The sequence below is a fragment of the Harpia harpyja genome, chromosome Z, assembly GCF_026419915.1.
Source record: "Harpia harpyja isolate bHarHar1 chromosome Z, bHarHar1 primary haplotype, whole genome shotgun sequence".
Lineage (NCBI taxonomy): Eukaryota > Metazoa > Chordata > Aves > Accipitriformes > Accipitridae > Harpia > Harpia harpyja.
Genome location: NC_068969.1, coordinates 85,892,512 through 85,909,531, shown reverse-complemented (window position 1 = coordinate 85,909,531; position 17,020 = coordinate 85,892,512). Strand labels below are relative to the sequence as shown.

At 37.6% G+C, this 17,020-nt stretch overlaps 1 protein-coding gene across 5 annotated transcripts in view; it reads left to right on the top strand.

The window, feature by feature from the left end:
* JAK2 (Janus kinase 2) overlaps positions 1–17,020 on the top strand; it is a 66,538-nt gene that overhangs the window by 4,354 nt on the left and 45,164 nt on the right. For all 5 annotated transcript variants that reach the window (XM_052777459.1, XM_052777455.1, XM_052777456.1 and 2 more), the window contains exons 2-3: positions 7,605–7,749; positions 10,711–10,961. In XM_052777459.1, the coding sequence (XP_052633419.1) occupies positions 10,742–10,961 (220 nt within the window). In that variant the 5' untranslated portion in view covers positions 7,605–7,749; positions 10,711–10,741. The remainder of the gene's footprint in view (positions 1–7,604; positions 7,750–10,710; positions 10,962–17,020) is intronic.

The following is a 17,020-nucleotide window of genomic DNA, read 5'->3' as shown; positions in this document are numbered from 1 at the left end:
AAGAAAACTTAAATAAAAATGTAAGGTAAGACAACTTCTGTAGTTTGCATTATATGGAATTACATGTTCTACAAACAAATGTAATTCAAAGTTAAGCACTTCTAAATAATATTAGTGTTCCAGGTTTCTGTAACTGATGTGTCATTGTAAAGAGCTAGCTTTGTTTCCTCCATAAAACTTTAAGCACTTTTCCAAAGCTGTGGGGGAGCTGGAAACAACACCAAAATCCCCTAGAAACCCGTGCACCTTGAGGGAATTCGTACATGAAATTTGCATCAGGTCTGGCCTATGATATACAATTTCTAAACCGAAGCTGAAAAAGGAGGGTAGGCTGAAGATGAAGAGAGTCTTTCTGAGGAGTCCAAAGGAGCCACTGGCATCTATTGCTCTTGGCTGTTCAGTAGAGATTGCTGATTCACTCTGACTTAAATGTTATCCTGTTTACATGCTGACAGTTACTTCTGCAAAGGGCTAATTTGCTGAAGCACAAGTTATCCCACCCTTACTTCTGGGATAGAAGTAAGGGGATAACTTCATTCATGGAAATGTTTTCACATTTTTTGATGACTGTCTCAGATTTACTAGTCTTTCCATCCCCCGCATTTTTTACTGAAAAATGTTACAGGAGAGAAGGTCATGCATGTTTTGTCATGCAACATATCCAATGTTCTTGTCCAAAACCACTTTACCCTTTGCTTTTGTCAAGTGGTAAAAACTGGGAGAGAAAGAACCCACAACAGTGGGAGCGGCAGGGGGACATCTTATGAATATAATATTGTGAAGAACGTAGTGGATCTCTTCTTGTTTTGTCTTTTTGTAGGCAGAAAAGGTGGCTGGCATTGTGATTATACTCTCCATGGTACTTTACCCTGTATAGTAAAGCGTAGAAGTGTAATTTTAATCTCTAAAGGTAGAGATTTAGAATTTTGACAGAGAAGAGTAGTCTCTCGGTCATGATATTCTGGTTGTTGAAACTGGAAATGCCTTTTCATCTAGAACAATACAGCAAAGAGGCATAGCAATACTGTTCTGTGCAATTATTTCTCAGTATACATAAGGTGACTGCAAATTTCCTTGATCTGCCTTTGAGTAACAGTTTTTTCTTAAGCTATTCTGATACTTGGCCACTAGTCAGGGTCTTTCTATACTTCATTTTGTCCCCCATTTTTTTGATGTTACTAAATTCAAGCTGTGTTGGAAGAGAGTAAGCCATAAAATAAAAGTGGCTTAACTGGTGGAGGAGAAAGGTTTTTAAAACTTGTTTTCACACTTTTGTCTTTACTTTGGCTCTTCCTTCTTCTGTGTACCTCCTATTTGCCTACAGGAGGCTGGCAGTGTTACTGCCCTTCCCCCCCACTACATAATCTTCTGCTTCTGGTTCACAGGGAGAAAATTCTAGCTCTTCAGCCCTCTTGAGTTACTGCGCACAGTGTAAACACACATGACAGTTACTGTAGAGGCAGTAGTTTTACTAACCTCTAAGGAGGGAAGTTGCCAGACTGGGGAAGTGAGATAAGAGGGCAAGAAAAGGGAGATGACAGAATTCAGAGGGAAAGTCCAAAAGAGTTTAACTTTTTAAAATCTAGGTCTTGGGAAGAGCTTCCTGAACAACCGCAAGCTGGGCAATTTATCCTAACAGCTAATGGCAACTGGAAAGAGTTATGGCTGGTTTTCCTCACAGAAATGTTTGCTGTGTGAAACCCTTTATCTTCTGTGAAGGAGGAGAACCTTGCATTTTCTACCAGGATATAACTCTGCTTGATGAAACTGTTGCATTGTTATTTGCCCAGAAGATACATTTTTTTTATAGACTCAGAGCTCCAGAGCACTCCCATGGTTGGAGAGGATAAAGAACTTTGTTGAAGGTCTGACGCCCTTCAGAAGTGCCAAAGTATGACAAGTGGTGGGTCTTGGCTGTTCTTTCTTCCACAGTTAAGGTGTTGAGAGCAGACATTTACCTGAGCAATCCCTGCCTGCTACAGGAGAAAGGACAGGTCTTTGGAGGCTGAGAGCAGAGTAACAGTTTTAAAGCCTTTTCCATTGCAATAGGGCTGGTGTCTGCTGTGCCACTGTTCAGCACTCTCAGGATGCAACATGAAATGTGTATGACTTCTGATAGCTTAGTGTAGCCTGCTTGGTTCTTGACAGCATCTGCTAAACTGGCATCTGTTATGCAACTGTTGATGCTATTCTTTTGCCACACAGTACTGTAGCAACAACTGTTGGTTCGTGTTTTGACAAATCCCTCTTCAATTATGACACTGGGAATTGCATTTGGAAGAGGATAGCCTGCTTTCTTCAAAAGTGTTTTCCAGCATCACTGCCCCACAATCTCAATCTTGCAGTGTTTAAGAAAGCCAAGCAATTTGACAGACTACTTTGCTGCTGTTGTACTTTTTGCTTTTGTTTGCACTTTCAATATTTATTTTAACTTGTGAGTGTACCTATAACTGTCATATTAGTTCTCTAGAGGTCATTGAAAGGTTTTTCCCTTAGATGGTGTTTTCAACAAAAATGCCTTTTAATAGAAAAAAAAAAATTCTCTTTTAGTGGTGAGTTGGAATATTTTTTCCACTTTGAAATGTGATTTTTTTTTTTTAACCTATTTTTATTGTCTCCTAATTTCTTGGTAATTCACTGGTAGTTGTTTTTACATAGAAGCCAGTGCTTTGATTGTTCAATGTAGGACAGTAGTTCTCCATTTTTTGTAACCAAAAGTCACCCATCAGAATGAGACTAGTAACAAGCAATCCTCAGAAACACTTTTTACTTTTGAGTTAATTTGCTCCATGCATACAGGAGCATTGGCAATTCCTTTTTTATGTCTTCTTGAAAGAAGTCAAAGAATCAATTAGGGAAGACCTATGCTCTACTAATTAACCCTTATTTCATGGTCTGAGCTATTAAACAGAATTCAGTTTTTAGTACAGTTCACAAAACAAAGTCTAGTATGATGTGACAGACTTGTGAAAATATCACTTAGTCCTAATTTTGCTGTTGTCATCTTTTATTGCATCACTTTAGAAGAATTTGAGAGATGTGTAAGGGAATAACGGGAAATTGGTGGCATTTTTCACATATTTCATGCAAAAGGCCTTTCTGACCTATTGTGGTTACTTTTCCTATGTCCTCTGTGCAGATAACGGTGGCTCTGAATGGACTAAGGATCCTCAGATGCCACTGGAGATAGTCTTTGCCAAAACAATTGGGCAACCCTTTGAATTGCTTCGAAATTTTCTGATGAAATAGTCTTTTGCTGAAATTTATCAGCATGGTGAAATTGAAATGTTTTGCAGATACGGACTGACTTTTGCCAAAGTTCTGATGGAACCTAAGCAAAGCTGTTGCTTGGGGGCAGGTCTTTGATTTGATTGCTTTTGTGGTAACTCACCTACTTCACAGGTTACTGTAATGCTGAGGCTTCTAGGATGTCTTGTTCATTCTGCTTTTCTGACAGCACCCTGAAGTAGCTTTCTTCCTGGGATAAGCTAGAGCAAGGGCTTCATTCTGTTGTGAAGAACTTAGAAGTCGCAATTATTTTTTTTTTTATTCCTAATCAGAATGAAAAGATTAAAATCCTCGAACTAACAGCTTCTATCCACTTAGTCCCTGTGTGTCACGCGAGTGGATCAGGCCAGGATCATTACTCTTCCCTTGTGCAAAAGTTCATGGACTCTTGCTGAATTGCTGGTACAGGCAGTGGTTTGCCAAGTGAAAACTGTAAGCAAATGTTATCTTCCCCACTTTTTTTAGCATATGTTTTGTCATTGATAGTTAGTCTGCCATCTTCCTTCTGTATCTGCTTGCTACCATGTGCCTTCAAATTTTGCTATATTAAAAATCCTTGTGTGATGCTAATGTACAGCTGATAACAGGAAAATTCCTTTGGAATCACTTAATTTTTCCAGTTGTTTCTTGTATGAGCAGTTGTTTTTGTGTGTCAGTGGCTTTACCTCGTGGCAGGGCAACTTCTAGATCTCCCAATAGGCAGAGCATGTTAGAAAAAGACCATGAAAACTGAAGGCATACTCTTTCTCTGCTAAACATCTTTAAATATGTTTTAAGACAGTACTTTATGTTGTTGTGAAAGCTGTTTTTAAAGTCAGAACAAATATTACCTGGGAAAAGATAACAGAGTTTTCTTAATGCAGAAGGTGATGCATTTAAAGCACAGATTAACTTTATGTTTAAACTTGGCATCTGTTGTCTAAGCAATGGAAAAAGTTCCGAGATTTTCCAGATTGCTTAGTATTTTTAAAGGTATTGTTGAGTACTTTGATAAAGTTAGAAGAATGTTTTCTTGTGAATATGTGGTGGAAAGATGTGAATCTGTTGCTGTGAATTTTTTGTGAAATACTAGCTGATGTAGTATGTTCTGAGTGAACAAAGACTTCAAAATCTCTTGTTTGTCCATTAAAGAGCAGTGGCATTTCTGCACATGCTGATGTTTTAAAAAATACAATACTTTATTGCCTGTCAAAGTAGCATATGCATTTAGTTCCTTGAATCTATTATTCTCTTGTGTTTAAAAAAAACCCCGCCAAAACAAACCTGCATACGCAAAGCAAATCAGACCAGATATGCAAGGAATACTACATGTTGTATGCAGAATACGAATACTATTGTTACCTTTTAAGATTTTAAAGTTTTCATAGCATAACAGGCCTGATGGGTGCGTGTTATGGGAAAGTTTAGTTATGTTCCATTTGTCTGTATATTCAAACTGAACTGTCAACACTATAATTAAATAGTAAGTATACATATTAAGTGTAAACCAAACAAGCTAACCAAAACAATTACAAATGGGAAACTGACTTTTCTTCTTAGTCTAATCTTGGTGTTAGAGGTAAAAAATTTATTTTGGTGGTTCTGTAACAAGATACATAATACTCTTCAGAACTTAATGATGTTCTCCCATTACTACTGACTAATGTAAGACCTGTTAGCACTTTTTGTGAGACTTTTCTAGTCTCTTACCTACAATCTTAACCACCTACCTACCATTACTTGGGAAGGCTTTTGTGATTGATGTTTACAATGTTCATTCAAATTTCTTGAAAGAAGGATGCATGTGTATAAGCAGATGGAAAGTTTGCGCATTTTTGTCATCTTCAGTTTACACAAGATGACCTAGTCTACTGGCAATAAACATGTTGAGTTTTTGGGAGACAACCTATGTCTTCAAGGCCTTACTTGTCAAAAGAAAATGCTATTTTGATCTTTCTCCTCTCTTGGTAGTAAATTGAGTATTCAAGGTACTCAGTGACACAGGTGCAATAAACACTAACTGTATTTCTAGGAATTCTGAAGGCTTGCTGAGAAGTGACTGTTAGAGGTTGTAGAATCTCCTCTGTATAACAAATTCCGTATTGTGCTGTTTGCAGATAATGGCAACTTTGAGATGATGGCCTGATTTGTTTCGACTGAGTTTCATTAGACTCCAAGTTTGTTTTGGAATTGGGCATTTAAATCCTTGCAGCTGCCAGAAATTTAAGCTGGTGTAGACTTGAGCAAATTGGAGGGAAAGGGGAAATGGAGGAGCTAGGTCACTGGCAAAATTGTGCACTGTCAAATTGGTACAGCCAGGAATGTAGGTAACATTCTTTGCAACTCTGCTGCTGAAAGGACAAGTTGTGTCCGATGAGACTTACTCAGCCTGAAAGTATGTAAACTGAATAGCTTTATAAGGTCTTGATGCAGATCCTGTAAATAGGTATGCCTGTAAATGTGTACAGAAGAAGTGGTTGACTCTTACCAAAAAAAAAAAAAAAAAAAAACCAGAGAGAGGGAGGGAGAAATATGTTACTATAACCACCATGAGCCTGTTCAGCTTGGAGTTTTTCATCTCCAAGGTTCCTTGCTTTTTGTCTAGAGCTATGAGCTGCTCTTTCATAAGCAAGCGATCATTTTTGTTTGTCATGTGAAGAAGGATAGACTTGATATTAGGCTGCTTTATCCAATTTTTGCATTTGAAATGCAAGCTTCAATGTCACTGAGCTTGTTCAAAATGTTGCAACCCTTATTCCACTGGGGTCTGCTAGCAGAGAGTAGAAGTCGCTTGAGTTCTTAGCTTAACCTTGTTTGTTCCCTCAGTTCATTAGCAGCTGTCTCGTATAGCTAATGAAGTTATGCAATTGATCTGGAATTTATGGAAAAACTACATAATTAACTACAGTCACGTAAATCTTCATGCAGCTCAAACTCGAGAGCCTGACTGGGAATGATGAATGCAAGGCAGTTCTGAGCATGGAACAGTACTTTTAAAATAGAAAATAATTTAGAATACCCAGCAATGCCCTTCAATCTGAAATCTGCATGAGCAGGTGGTGTTCTGTGCTTTGAAGCCAGTGCTCTCAGATCAGTGTGCATGGAATGTGTGCTCAGTAGGTCAGTGATAGACTGCTTTGCCCCAGACAACCCCTGCTCTCCCCCTCCAGCCCTTTAATACAGGTCTGGAAAACTTGCATTGACTGTACTGGACTTTGGATGAGATCTTAATTGGCTGGCTAGACAGCATTTGAAGGAGAATCCCTGGAGGTACATACAAAATACACAGCTGTCCAAACAAGGCAAAACTGCTAATGTCTAAAGCCAGTATTGCAAGGGGAGAAATGCTAATCATTGCCGTAATAGTCTGACTTCTGTGGGGAGAGAAGCTGAATCTGCTGCCCACTGAGATGGGTTCCTTTTTCCTGGGCTATTGGTGATAGACTCAGTAGACACAGCACATCGTGCTGAGGAAATTGTGTTGATTTCCTTCTCTCCTGTCCAGGGAGATTTCTGTCTGAAGAGTCATCAAATATAAAACTTGCGGAGTTCTTCCATTCTGAATTCTGCCCCCTTTGAAGTTCCATTGTAATTTTTTCCCATCTATTCAGTTTTTTAAATAATTTTTGCTTCTCTGTCAGGCCCTTTCCTATGTTGGGCGGGTCAAAAAAGGGAATTTATTTTTTTACTGGTGCAGGAAACTGCTGTTGTGCTTAAGTGCTTTCAAATGGTGTTTCTTGCAACCACAGAAATGTTGTGCAAAGAGAGCAAGGGTGGGTGTGCCTTTGTCCTTCCTGCTACGAGACACTTGGTGTTAACTTCCACATGAACTGAAATGAGTAGCTGTTGTCAGTTTTCAAATAGAATTAATTATTCTGGCTGAAGGGAGTGTTACTACATGAAGTGAATATACCATGTCTCTTTTTGTAATTACTTTTTCTTTTTCATTTCTCTTTTCTTCTTGTAATGCCATCAACAGTTTTTTTAAACTGATGCTGTATTCACAGAAAAGAAAAACATGGTGAGTGCAAAAAAAATATTGGTAATTATATTTCAAGTCAGGTGTCTGTTTCATACACCAATTTCTTGCTAGAACTGAGGAGCAGCCTCAGTACTGAAAATGTGTTTTTAAAAAAAAAAATTTTTTTAACTTTGTTTTTAAAAAAACCTGAATTTAAAAAGTTCTTGGCAAAGACAACAGGAATTTGGGCAAATGAGATAGGAGTGGATCACTCTGTCTGTACCTAAACACAGGTTTGAATTCTTAAATAATGATGCATTATATATGATTCACAGCCATTAAAGTTCTTTTAATATTAAATGTGTTTTTATTGCAGATACATGATGTTCCACCACTGCTTGTGTGCCTGCTTTGTCTGACCACCTGTGGATACCAGCAGCAAGTGGGTGGCTTCTGACGTGCTTTTTTAAAGGGCTTCATCACTCTCATGTTTCATACAGAGATTTCTCAAGTGATAAAAGGTAATTAACAGTCAGGGATTTATCTGTAGTGAGAGAATGCTCTGATTGTTGAACTTCCAAAGTTGTATGTTTGAAGTGGTATGTCTTAAGGTCCTAGCCCTGGAAGTTTCCTTAGAAATGCTGCTGCCCTCCCGGGGGGGTGAGGGGTGGGGGGATGGAGATAAACTGAAGGTGGGGGAGGATTATTTTGAAGAACAGAGTTTAGATTTTGCAAAACTGGTAGAGCCCATTGCCCATAAGAAATAAAAAATGTTGTTCTGAATGGGGCTGTGAATGCTGCATATTATTAAATCATGAGGATTTTGTATATCCTCCACATTTTACTGGAATTTCTTGCATAAGTGGTGGGTTTCAATCTCAATTAATTTCTTCCTAGTTAACTTAAAAAGAACCATATGAATCAGTGCAGCTCAGCATGGTTGGTAAAATTAACCCTCAGTTAGGTGCATTGGAGGTACAGACAGCAGCAGAGAATTGCATGTAAACATGTTGCATTGTAGATGCTGGTGATTGTGGTTAGAGCAATATGGGGGCTGATTAATCTCATCCTTTAGAAGCTGTGACTTGAAATATTATCCAGATTAGGAACATTAAAATAATCCTATTGGATCAAATCCTCTGTTCATCAGTACCAGAATCAGATTTTTATAGTTGGTAGCTTTGATCTCCAAATCAAGATGTTTATATTCCATCCAGATTTTGTTACACGTTCTTGTTACGTGGATAAATGGACAGGCCACTTTGCATTTTCACTGAGTCTTGATTATGTCAGACAACCACTTTCAGATGTGTGTGGACCTGGTACATAGCTCCTTTTTGACAAACAAATACGTATTTCTGTGGTACTGAGTAACTTACCTACAAAAGTCCGGTTCTGGGTATATTAAATCTATTTATACAGCTATGGGAATTCTTTACATGAACATTTACATTCTTTACACAAACACAGAAATTCTCTTGAATTACAATATGATAACAAATCTGTTCTGTATACCCCAGAAAATGATACTGAAATATGTTCTGCAAACAGGTAGATTAACATCTCCCAATATGTTTAGTCTCAAAGTGCTCAACTTTTTATTCTGGATGAAGAACAATTAAATTTTTTTGCCATGTTTAATGTTTCTGTTGTGCTGATGCAATGGTCTTTGGATGGAGCAAAGAAGGGAAAACTGAGTGTGTCCAATTGGAGACTTGTCTGCTAAGAGGAAACAGCCTCAAGTTGCATGAGGGGAGGTTTACATTGGATGTTGGGGAAAGTTTCTTCACTGAAAGAGTTGTCAAGCATTGGAACAAGTTGCCCAGGGAAGTGGTTGAGTCACTGTCCCTGGAGCTATTTACAAGACGTGTAGATGTGGCACTTAGGGACCTGGTTTAGTGGAGGACTTGGCAGTGCTAGGTTAACAGTTGGACTCGATGGTCTTAAAGGTCTTTTCCAACCTAAATGATTCTATGATTCTATTCTAAGAATAGTGGAGCTGATGGGCTTCAGGGAAGGAATGCCATTCAGAGGGACCTTGACTGGGTTGAGAAGTGGGCCTGTATGAACCTCATGAAGTTCAACAAGGCCAGGTGCAAGGACCTGCACCTGGGTTGGAGCAATCCCCAGTGTCAGACTGGGAGGTGAATGGATTGAGAGCAGCCCTGCAGAGAAGGACTTGGAGATACTGGTAGATCAAAAATGAGACATGAGCTGGCTATGTGCGCTTGCAGCCCAGAAGACCAATTGTATCATATAAAAAGCGTGACCAGCAGGTCAAGGGATGTGATTCTCCTCCTGTGCACTGCTCTTATGAGACCCCACTGGGGAGTCCTGCATCCAGCTCTGGATCCCCAGCACAAGGAGGACATGGACCGGTTAGAACGAGTCCAGAGGAGGGCCCGAAAAATGATCAGATGACTGGAACACCTCTCCTATGAAAAACGGCTGAGAGAGTTGAGGTTGTTCAGCCTCGAGAAAAGAAGGCCCTGGGGAGACCTCATTGTGGCCCAAACCATTCTATGATTCTAAAAAATGTCTTGTTTAGACCTATTCTGCATTTTCAAAATACAAAATGCTGGATTCCAGGTGGTAGTTACCTGGAATCAGTTTTAATAACAGCAAGCCTTATAGACTGTGATCAAAGCTTTTATCATAAGCATGGATTATATAGATTAAAAATTATGATAGAGTTGCAGAAGAGCAAAGACATTCTTCAGCTGGCTTTTGGAATATGCTGTCAATCTCACTTTTTTTTTTTAATTTGGGGGGTTTTTTGCATTATCCAATATACCTGTGGTTTTATACTGAGTTATTAGTCTCTTCTCTTCTTTAATTACATTTATCAGAGAAGATTTTTAGCTTGAGTTCATTATGAATTGACTTAAATGATTAGTCTGAAAGGAGGAGGTCTTGGAAGTCCTTCCATTCATAGATACAGAACAAGTATGCTTACTTAGAGTCTCACCTCAGTTAGCATGTTTTCTTTTAAGTGTCTGCTTAAGACTAAAACTCAGCTGAAAGGTGCTATTCTTACCCTTCTCTTCATCAGTGCCAGTTTGTGACCTAGCTAGTTGTTTTGTCTTGTATGTTCTCAGTGCAATCTTTGCATTTAAACTGGGAATATAATAAGTGGCACAGATGTCATTAAAGGGATTATTTTGGCTTTCAGGTTTAACTAGCATGTTTTAGTTGGACAGGTGAGCACACACTGTCTAAAATCCAGCGAGAAGTAATAAATCCTCTAGTTAGACTCCCAATTTATATCTTTGTTTTTCCTGTCATAGTGTCTGTTATTTTTCAGAGTAGGGCTATGTATTAAATCAAAGAGAAATTCAAGTTTTAGTAAACGTTATCAGCCATTCTCTTGTCCTCAGCTGTTAGTGGTTTTCTGGTGTCAGAACAGTACTATCATTAAATAGGAGTATTACAAGCAAAACCAAATACACTTAGTCAAGAAGTACTGCTTACATTTCTTTTAGGCAAATGCTCTGAACAGAACCAAAACAAACAATGGCCTGTCTTACAATGACAAATACGGAAGGCACAGCAACTTCTACTGTCCACCAGAATGGTGACATTCGTGGGAATACCAGTGCACCCAAGCAGACAGAACCATTGCTTCAAGTGTACCTTTATCATTCTCCTGGGAAGACAGGAGGAGACTACCTTCAATTTCCAGCTGGAGAATATGTTGCAGAGGAGATTTGTGCTGTTGCCTGTAAAGCCTGTGGTAAGTATATACTTAATGGTTTTCGTAATGAAGGGGTAAAATTCAACTTAATGCAAGAAAGCTTTTAATAATCCAGAGTGCATCAAGATGGTGGCGTTTTAACAGAAATGCTAATCTCTCTGTTCTTTCAGAAAGTTTTTAATAATCCAGAGCTCATAAAAATGGTGGCATTTTAACGGAAATGCTAATCTCTCTATTCTTTTGGAAGTAATCAGTATCAGAAGTAATTGGCACCAGGCTGCAAAACTGTTCCTGTCAGAATGGTTGTGAAACTGAGATTATAATTGGGTGACTGCCATCTTTTTTCAAATAATTTGAGGGTATACTATCCTTTACCTGGAAGTCTTCTTTCGTTGAGCTGAGATGTAGTTTGGATAGTTAAATCACAGCAGCAGCTGGAAATAGCTTGAATTACTTCCTGCAACCCTGCAAAACAGATTGGTCCTGGAAGTTATGTGTATATTGTATATTATACATGCTTAATCACTTTGCAGATGGAAACTGTTCTGTTAGATATAACATGACTGCTTGTGTATGTGTGTCGTTAATGCTTTTCATAATCGTTTAGGAAATAAAGTGAGTATATGACAGGGTAGTGTATTTGAAATAAATAAATAAACAAAACATGTTTATATCTAAAAGTCTTTGAATTCTTACATTTACCCAGAGCTTAACATGAACAGGTGCTGAGACCCATAGTAAAATAATTCAAGCATTCATTTTGTGTGTGCATCTTTCATTGCAAAAGTATGTTGAATTTGTGAGTAAAAAAGATTAATTCCAATAAACTTTGGATATTATAGTGACTGTCTTTTTGTTCCTCATGCACATGTGCGCACACGCACACACACGTACACAGAGTATCTCCATATCTTTTGGGCTCTCAGTAGTACAAGGCTGGATTTGTCTTTTAGCTTTCAGGTGCAAATGAATTTAAAAGGCTTGTAATTCCAAATCTTTCTTTTCTAGTGGGTCACAAATACGAAGCTGCTGTCTCTGACTGTACATTTTATTATCTCCAGACATCTTACACCTTTATGATATTTGTCTTTTGATTGCTATACTGTTTTTAAATATGGTTTTGATGACTACTTTTGGGAGGCATCTGTCAGTTTTTTCTGTGCTGTTGAATGTCCTGTACTGCCTGAGTAGCATGCTGTGAGTCGGTAATTTGCTTGTATATGCTAGTTTCACAAAGATTCTTCTGGGTTTAAGCCCTGTTATTCCTTGGAGTTCTTTAGGTGTGGCAGAGTCTAAGATCTGCGTTTGTATAGTTGCTCTTCATGTAATATGAGAGCTTTAGGCAGATAAGCACAGATGAGTTCAGCAGAAGCACTGCCTGGGATTTACTCTGGGAGACCATGAAGAAGCAGTATGGTATTCAGAGGTTTGCAAAGTTTCAGCTGTGTGAGATTGTGCTGCTTTAATGACCTTGTAGGTCTGAGTTTGACAGATGGACCTGGGAGTGTTCTCAAAGTTAAGGTATCTTTTTGATGGTGACTCAAATCAAGATCTTCCAGATACCTTCCACTGTGTCCCCAAGATTCTATAGTCTTTTTTCTCCAGTTGAAGAAAAAAAAAAAGTATTGTCTCCCCACTTTATAAAATATGCCCATACTCATTTCTGTAATAAGGATAGATTTCTTAGCACTGGTGCCCATGTTTTTTGGGCTTCGGTTTTGCCTCTGTTAGGTTTGTCAGCTTAGTTCAGACCCTCAGGTACAGCAACTAAGGGTGTGTAAGGCTGGGGGAGGGTAGGGGGTTCTTAATTTTCTGACTGCTAAAGTAGTATTGAATTTTTACATTAGGTGATAGTTAAATATTTGTTAAATGGAAATAAATACTGTTGTAGTCACTGTGGGTATTGCTGAGGGAGTGAAATAGAGAACAGTTTTACTAGATAGTGGTGGGAAAAAATGCTTCTTTGTTTAACTTAAATATTCATGTACCAACTTGCCAGAATATTAAACTGAAGAGGGCTTGTATCCATCAGATTCAGTATGTTCAAAATAACATGGTCTTTGAAAGAATATACTGTGTCATCAACCATGACATCAGGTGCCTTGCTTCCTTTGCTTCCTATCTGACTAGATTGTTTTTGTGATAGGGGAATAACAAGTCATCTGAACACAATTTTTTCAGTTACTCTTCTAATGAATCAGTTATCCTTTCAATGAATCAGCTCACCTTCCAGAAGATCTCCAATGCTAGTCTGAATTCACTGGAATAGTAACTACCTTGGTAGTTTGATTAGCTGTTTCTACTGTTATTGCTGGATTATCTACTTTTTTCTTCCTTTTTCTCTGGTTTGAGTTTTTTCTTGCTTCAGTTTTCAGATGTTTATTCAGCCTATGTTTTTCTTTGCCTTTCCCAATCACCAGCCCTAGGGAGATATTTATGTGCCATAATCAATTTATCTTTAGGTCTTATTTTTGATAAAACTTAAACTGATTGATTTCTTTAGCTTGAATGTTGTGACTGTTCTAATTTTTTGCCTGTCTTCTGCACTATCTCCAGTTTCCCAGGAAAATGTGCAGCACAGGCCATGTATGATATTCTTCTCACCCACATCACAAACATACAGAATCCAATTCCTGCTAATCCACAAATCTAATTAGTCTTGTTTCCTGTGACATCATCTGAAGACTTCATACTCTATTGCTTGTTTTGTCAGACCTCACCAGTCCTTTTCAAGGCTTCTAGCTTCCTTGGATACCAGTTTCTGTTTTGCTGGTATGGCTAGTAACTAGCATCTAGATGTATCCTTTTATACTTTACTGTTTTAAAAATTATTTTGTATGAATAGTACTCTTAATCAAGTTGTTTTTATATTTTTCTACTGTTTCAGCATTCTTCACCGGAGTTTCTAAAGTGTATCAGTAGTGATTTATACTCACTTGTATAAATAAAGTGTTTTATCATGTTGAGCATTTATCCTTGTAGAGCTGAGGTAGATGAAGTCCTCTGAAGAGTGGTTTCTGCCTGGCAGCTGCTATGGCAGTATTATACAACGTTTTTCTCAAAAGAATTTGTAAATTCATTTCTTTCTAAATTGGTGGAAAAGGCTGAAATGGCTGCAGGTTTTTGTTCTCTTTCGTAACAGTTATTAGTGCTTAAATCATGAGGTAGCACTTACTATTATTTTCTGTTTTTTTCTAGGAGGTTTTGTGGTTGCATTGCAGAACATGTAGGTCTGCAAAGCCTATACAATCAAATAACATGTTGGCAAGACTTGTCTTTTCTGGAGTTAGCTCTGAATCAGAATACTTCATAAAGAAGAGAGTGGTTCAGGTAGTAGGCATGTCCGAAATATAACAAACTTGGTAATTGTTAATTAACTTTCTCTGTGATCTGAGCATTTGTTAGATCTGTTGATAGCAGAGCTGGTTACATCAAAGTATGACTTTGTTATTGGTGGCAAGCAGGACTGGATCTAGGCAAACAGCAGCAGTCACAGAGACAGTCTTGTTATGTACCTTTCACACAGTTCAAACAATTGAAGGTTTTCCAGTCTGTGCCGACTTGACTTTAGATCTGTTGTATATGGCATGTATGGGCTATATAAATATTACTTTGTCTAAATATTATTCTGTAGTTGCATGCCAATTTGAGGCATGCATGCAGAAGCTAAGCCTTTTCTTATTTTATTTTAAAAAACCTTTCCATTTCTGGAAAAATATAATAAATAGGAAACTTCTTGTAGGTTCATAGTTTTATATGGAAAACTGTCTGAACATGAAACCGAGTATCACATTTTCTAACCAGAAATGCAAGAATAAATGAAGTGTCTTGAAATTAAGTTTAAATTGACTAGTCAGTGTCGTAGTTCAGCTCTTTTATGTTAACTAGTATGTTGATTGCCATGTAAAAAATTATAAATGTCACACCAAAAACAAGGGAAGTCTTTGCTCTCAGCCTAAGAGAGAAGGTAGTATTAAAGGAATTAGCTGATGGTGGAAATGAAATATGATGAATAAATTGTTCTAGAGGTTACAGAATAATTGTTAGATGTGTCCTCTAAATACAGTAGCAGAGACTTGTTTTCCCAAATCATGATCTTAAACCCTTTCACTTGCTCCACTCTCTCAAATAATCTTAAATGAAATTTCTCTTTTAAGCTGTTTTTAATGTGTTTACAACCAGTTTATAGAACTATCAAGCAGTCAAGGCCATTCAAACACAAATAGTAGTAATAGTTCAGGAAAGCCATCAGCGTTGATGTGAGAGAGTGATAATGCAAGCTTGATGTGATATTTTACAGAATAAATAAATGTGATTGTTTACAGAATAACTATAAACTTTGTTTATAATTTTTATTTTACTCAAAGTGTAAATTATAAAAAAATCTAGAAATCTGTGTTTAAATATTAGAAGGTGTAACTGAAAATAACGTGAACTGAATTTTGTTGTGGTGTAGGTAAATCAGATACAGACTACTGGGAACATCTGAGGCCTTTGAATTTGAATCTTGGATGTACTTATTTGTATACAAATAAGAAGGATGTTTTTTATACTATATTAGTGTAACTAATCTATACCAATAATTTTGCAATAAGATACTGCTCAGTCTCTTGTAAGTGGATTTAAGGGTTTTTATCATCGGATAAAGTAATTAAAAAAACCAAACCAAAACACCAAACAACCAGCTGTGGACTGTACACTGTAACTTACCACAATAATACATTACATACAAGACCAGTATTACATAGAAAAATAATTTAATTTTCAAACTAACTATTTGTTGATTTATTCAATTGGCTGAAAAATATGCGTAAAAAATATATGCATCACTTGTATGTATAATCCAATTGTTACTGAATTAAAGTTAATGAAGTGAAAGTATTTTTATATTACTCTAGGTAAGTGATTTAGTAAATCACAGTTTAAAAAAGCACAATTATAAGGAAAGCATTGCTTTGGTGTTAGCCAAATAAATTTGTGCCATGTTCTTGAAAATCTTAAATTATTGGCAAAGTATGCAGAGCTAGTGACTTTAACTTTTAAATAGCACACTGAAAAATGTTGTGGCAAAGTCAACCAAGGAGCATAGTTCTGTTTAGCATCTTGCATTTCTGCTATGGCTTGTCCCCCTAGTGTATATGAACCCTACAGTTCTGTAGGATGTATCTATCTGACTTCATTTATCTGCTTTCTGACAGGCTTCTGTTCTGATTTTCCCCCTTCCCTTCTTAAATCCTGAAATCTTAACTTTTTAATGGAACTAGAATCCCAAGAGGGAACCAGTTTGATAATCCTGACTGGGTTGCTGTGTTACAGGCAGCTAGCAGTTAACAAAAGACCTTCTATTTGTTGGCTTCTGTGTGTGTGTGTTTGTTTTAATGTTGATATCCTGAAACTCCACCTAGGAACCTTTTAATTCTCATCCATCTGATTTGAAAATAGATTGGAAGTTCCATGGTACTTTCCTTGAAAACTGCTGGTGCCTCCCGGAAGGCCATAAGATAACAGAGAATTTTTAATTATACCAAAGTGAAAACACTGTTTCAAAACATTTAATGTGACTAAGCACTGACAGTGTCTGCAGTCAATTAAACATTTTCAAGGGAGGGGCTGTGTTGCATAATGTGATGATTGGGATGATCTGTAGTACCTCTTTGCTTGTATGGTTCAGAGGAGATTCCTTGTTAGTAGCTAGAGAATTTTAAGCAGATTTATCCTTAACATGCTGAATTTCCAGAATTCACGTGGCTCAGAGTTATCATTGATTGTAACTGCCCATTGTGAGTTGGGGGGGGGGGAGGCGGTTTTGGGGGTTTGTGGGGTTTTGCTTTGTTTTGTGTTTTTCTTAAGTGGTAGCCTTTCCTGAAAATCCACACACAAACACCCACCCCCAAGGAATTAATTAGTCAGAGCTCTGGGCAATTCTGTTTTGCCAAGAAAGGAAACCTGTGCTCTGATTAACTATTCAGAAAACATTTGGTTGACAGGGTAGTGACACTGAATGTGATGCCAGAGTTCAGTAAGACTTCAGTTTGTATGAAAGATGAGGGTAAGATATTTTTATGTAAGAGAAGCCAAGTGATTTTCCATCTGGTATG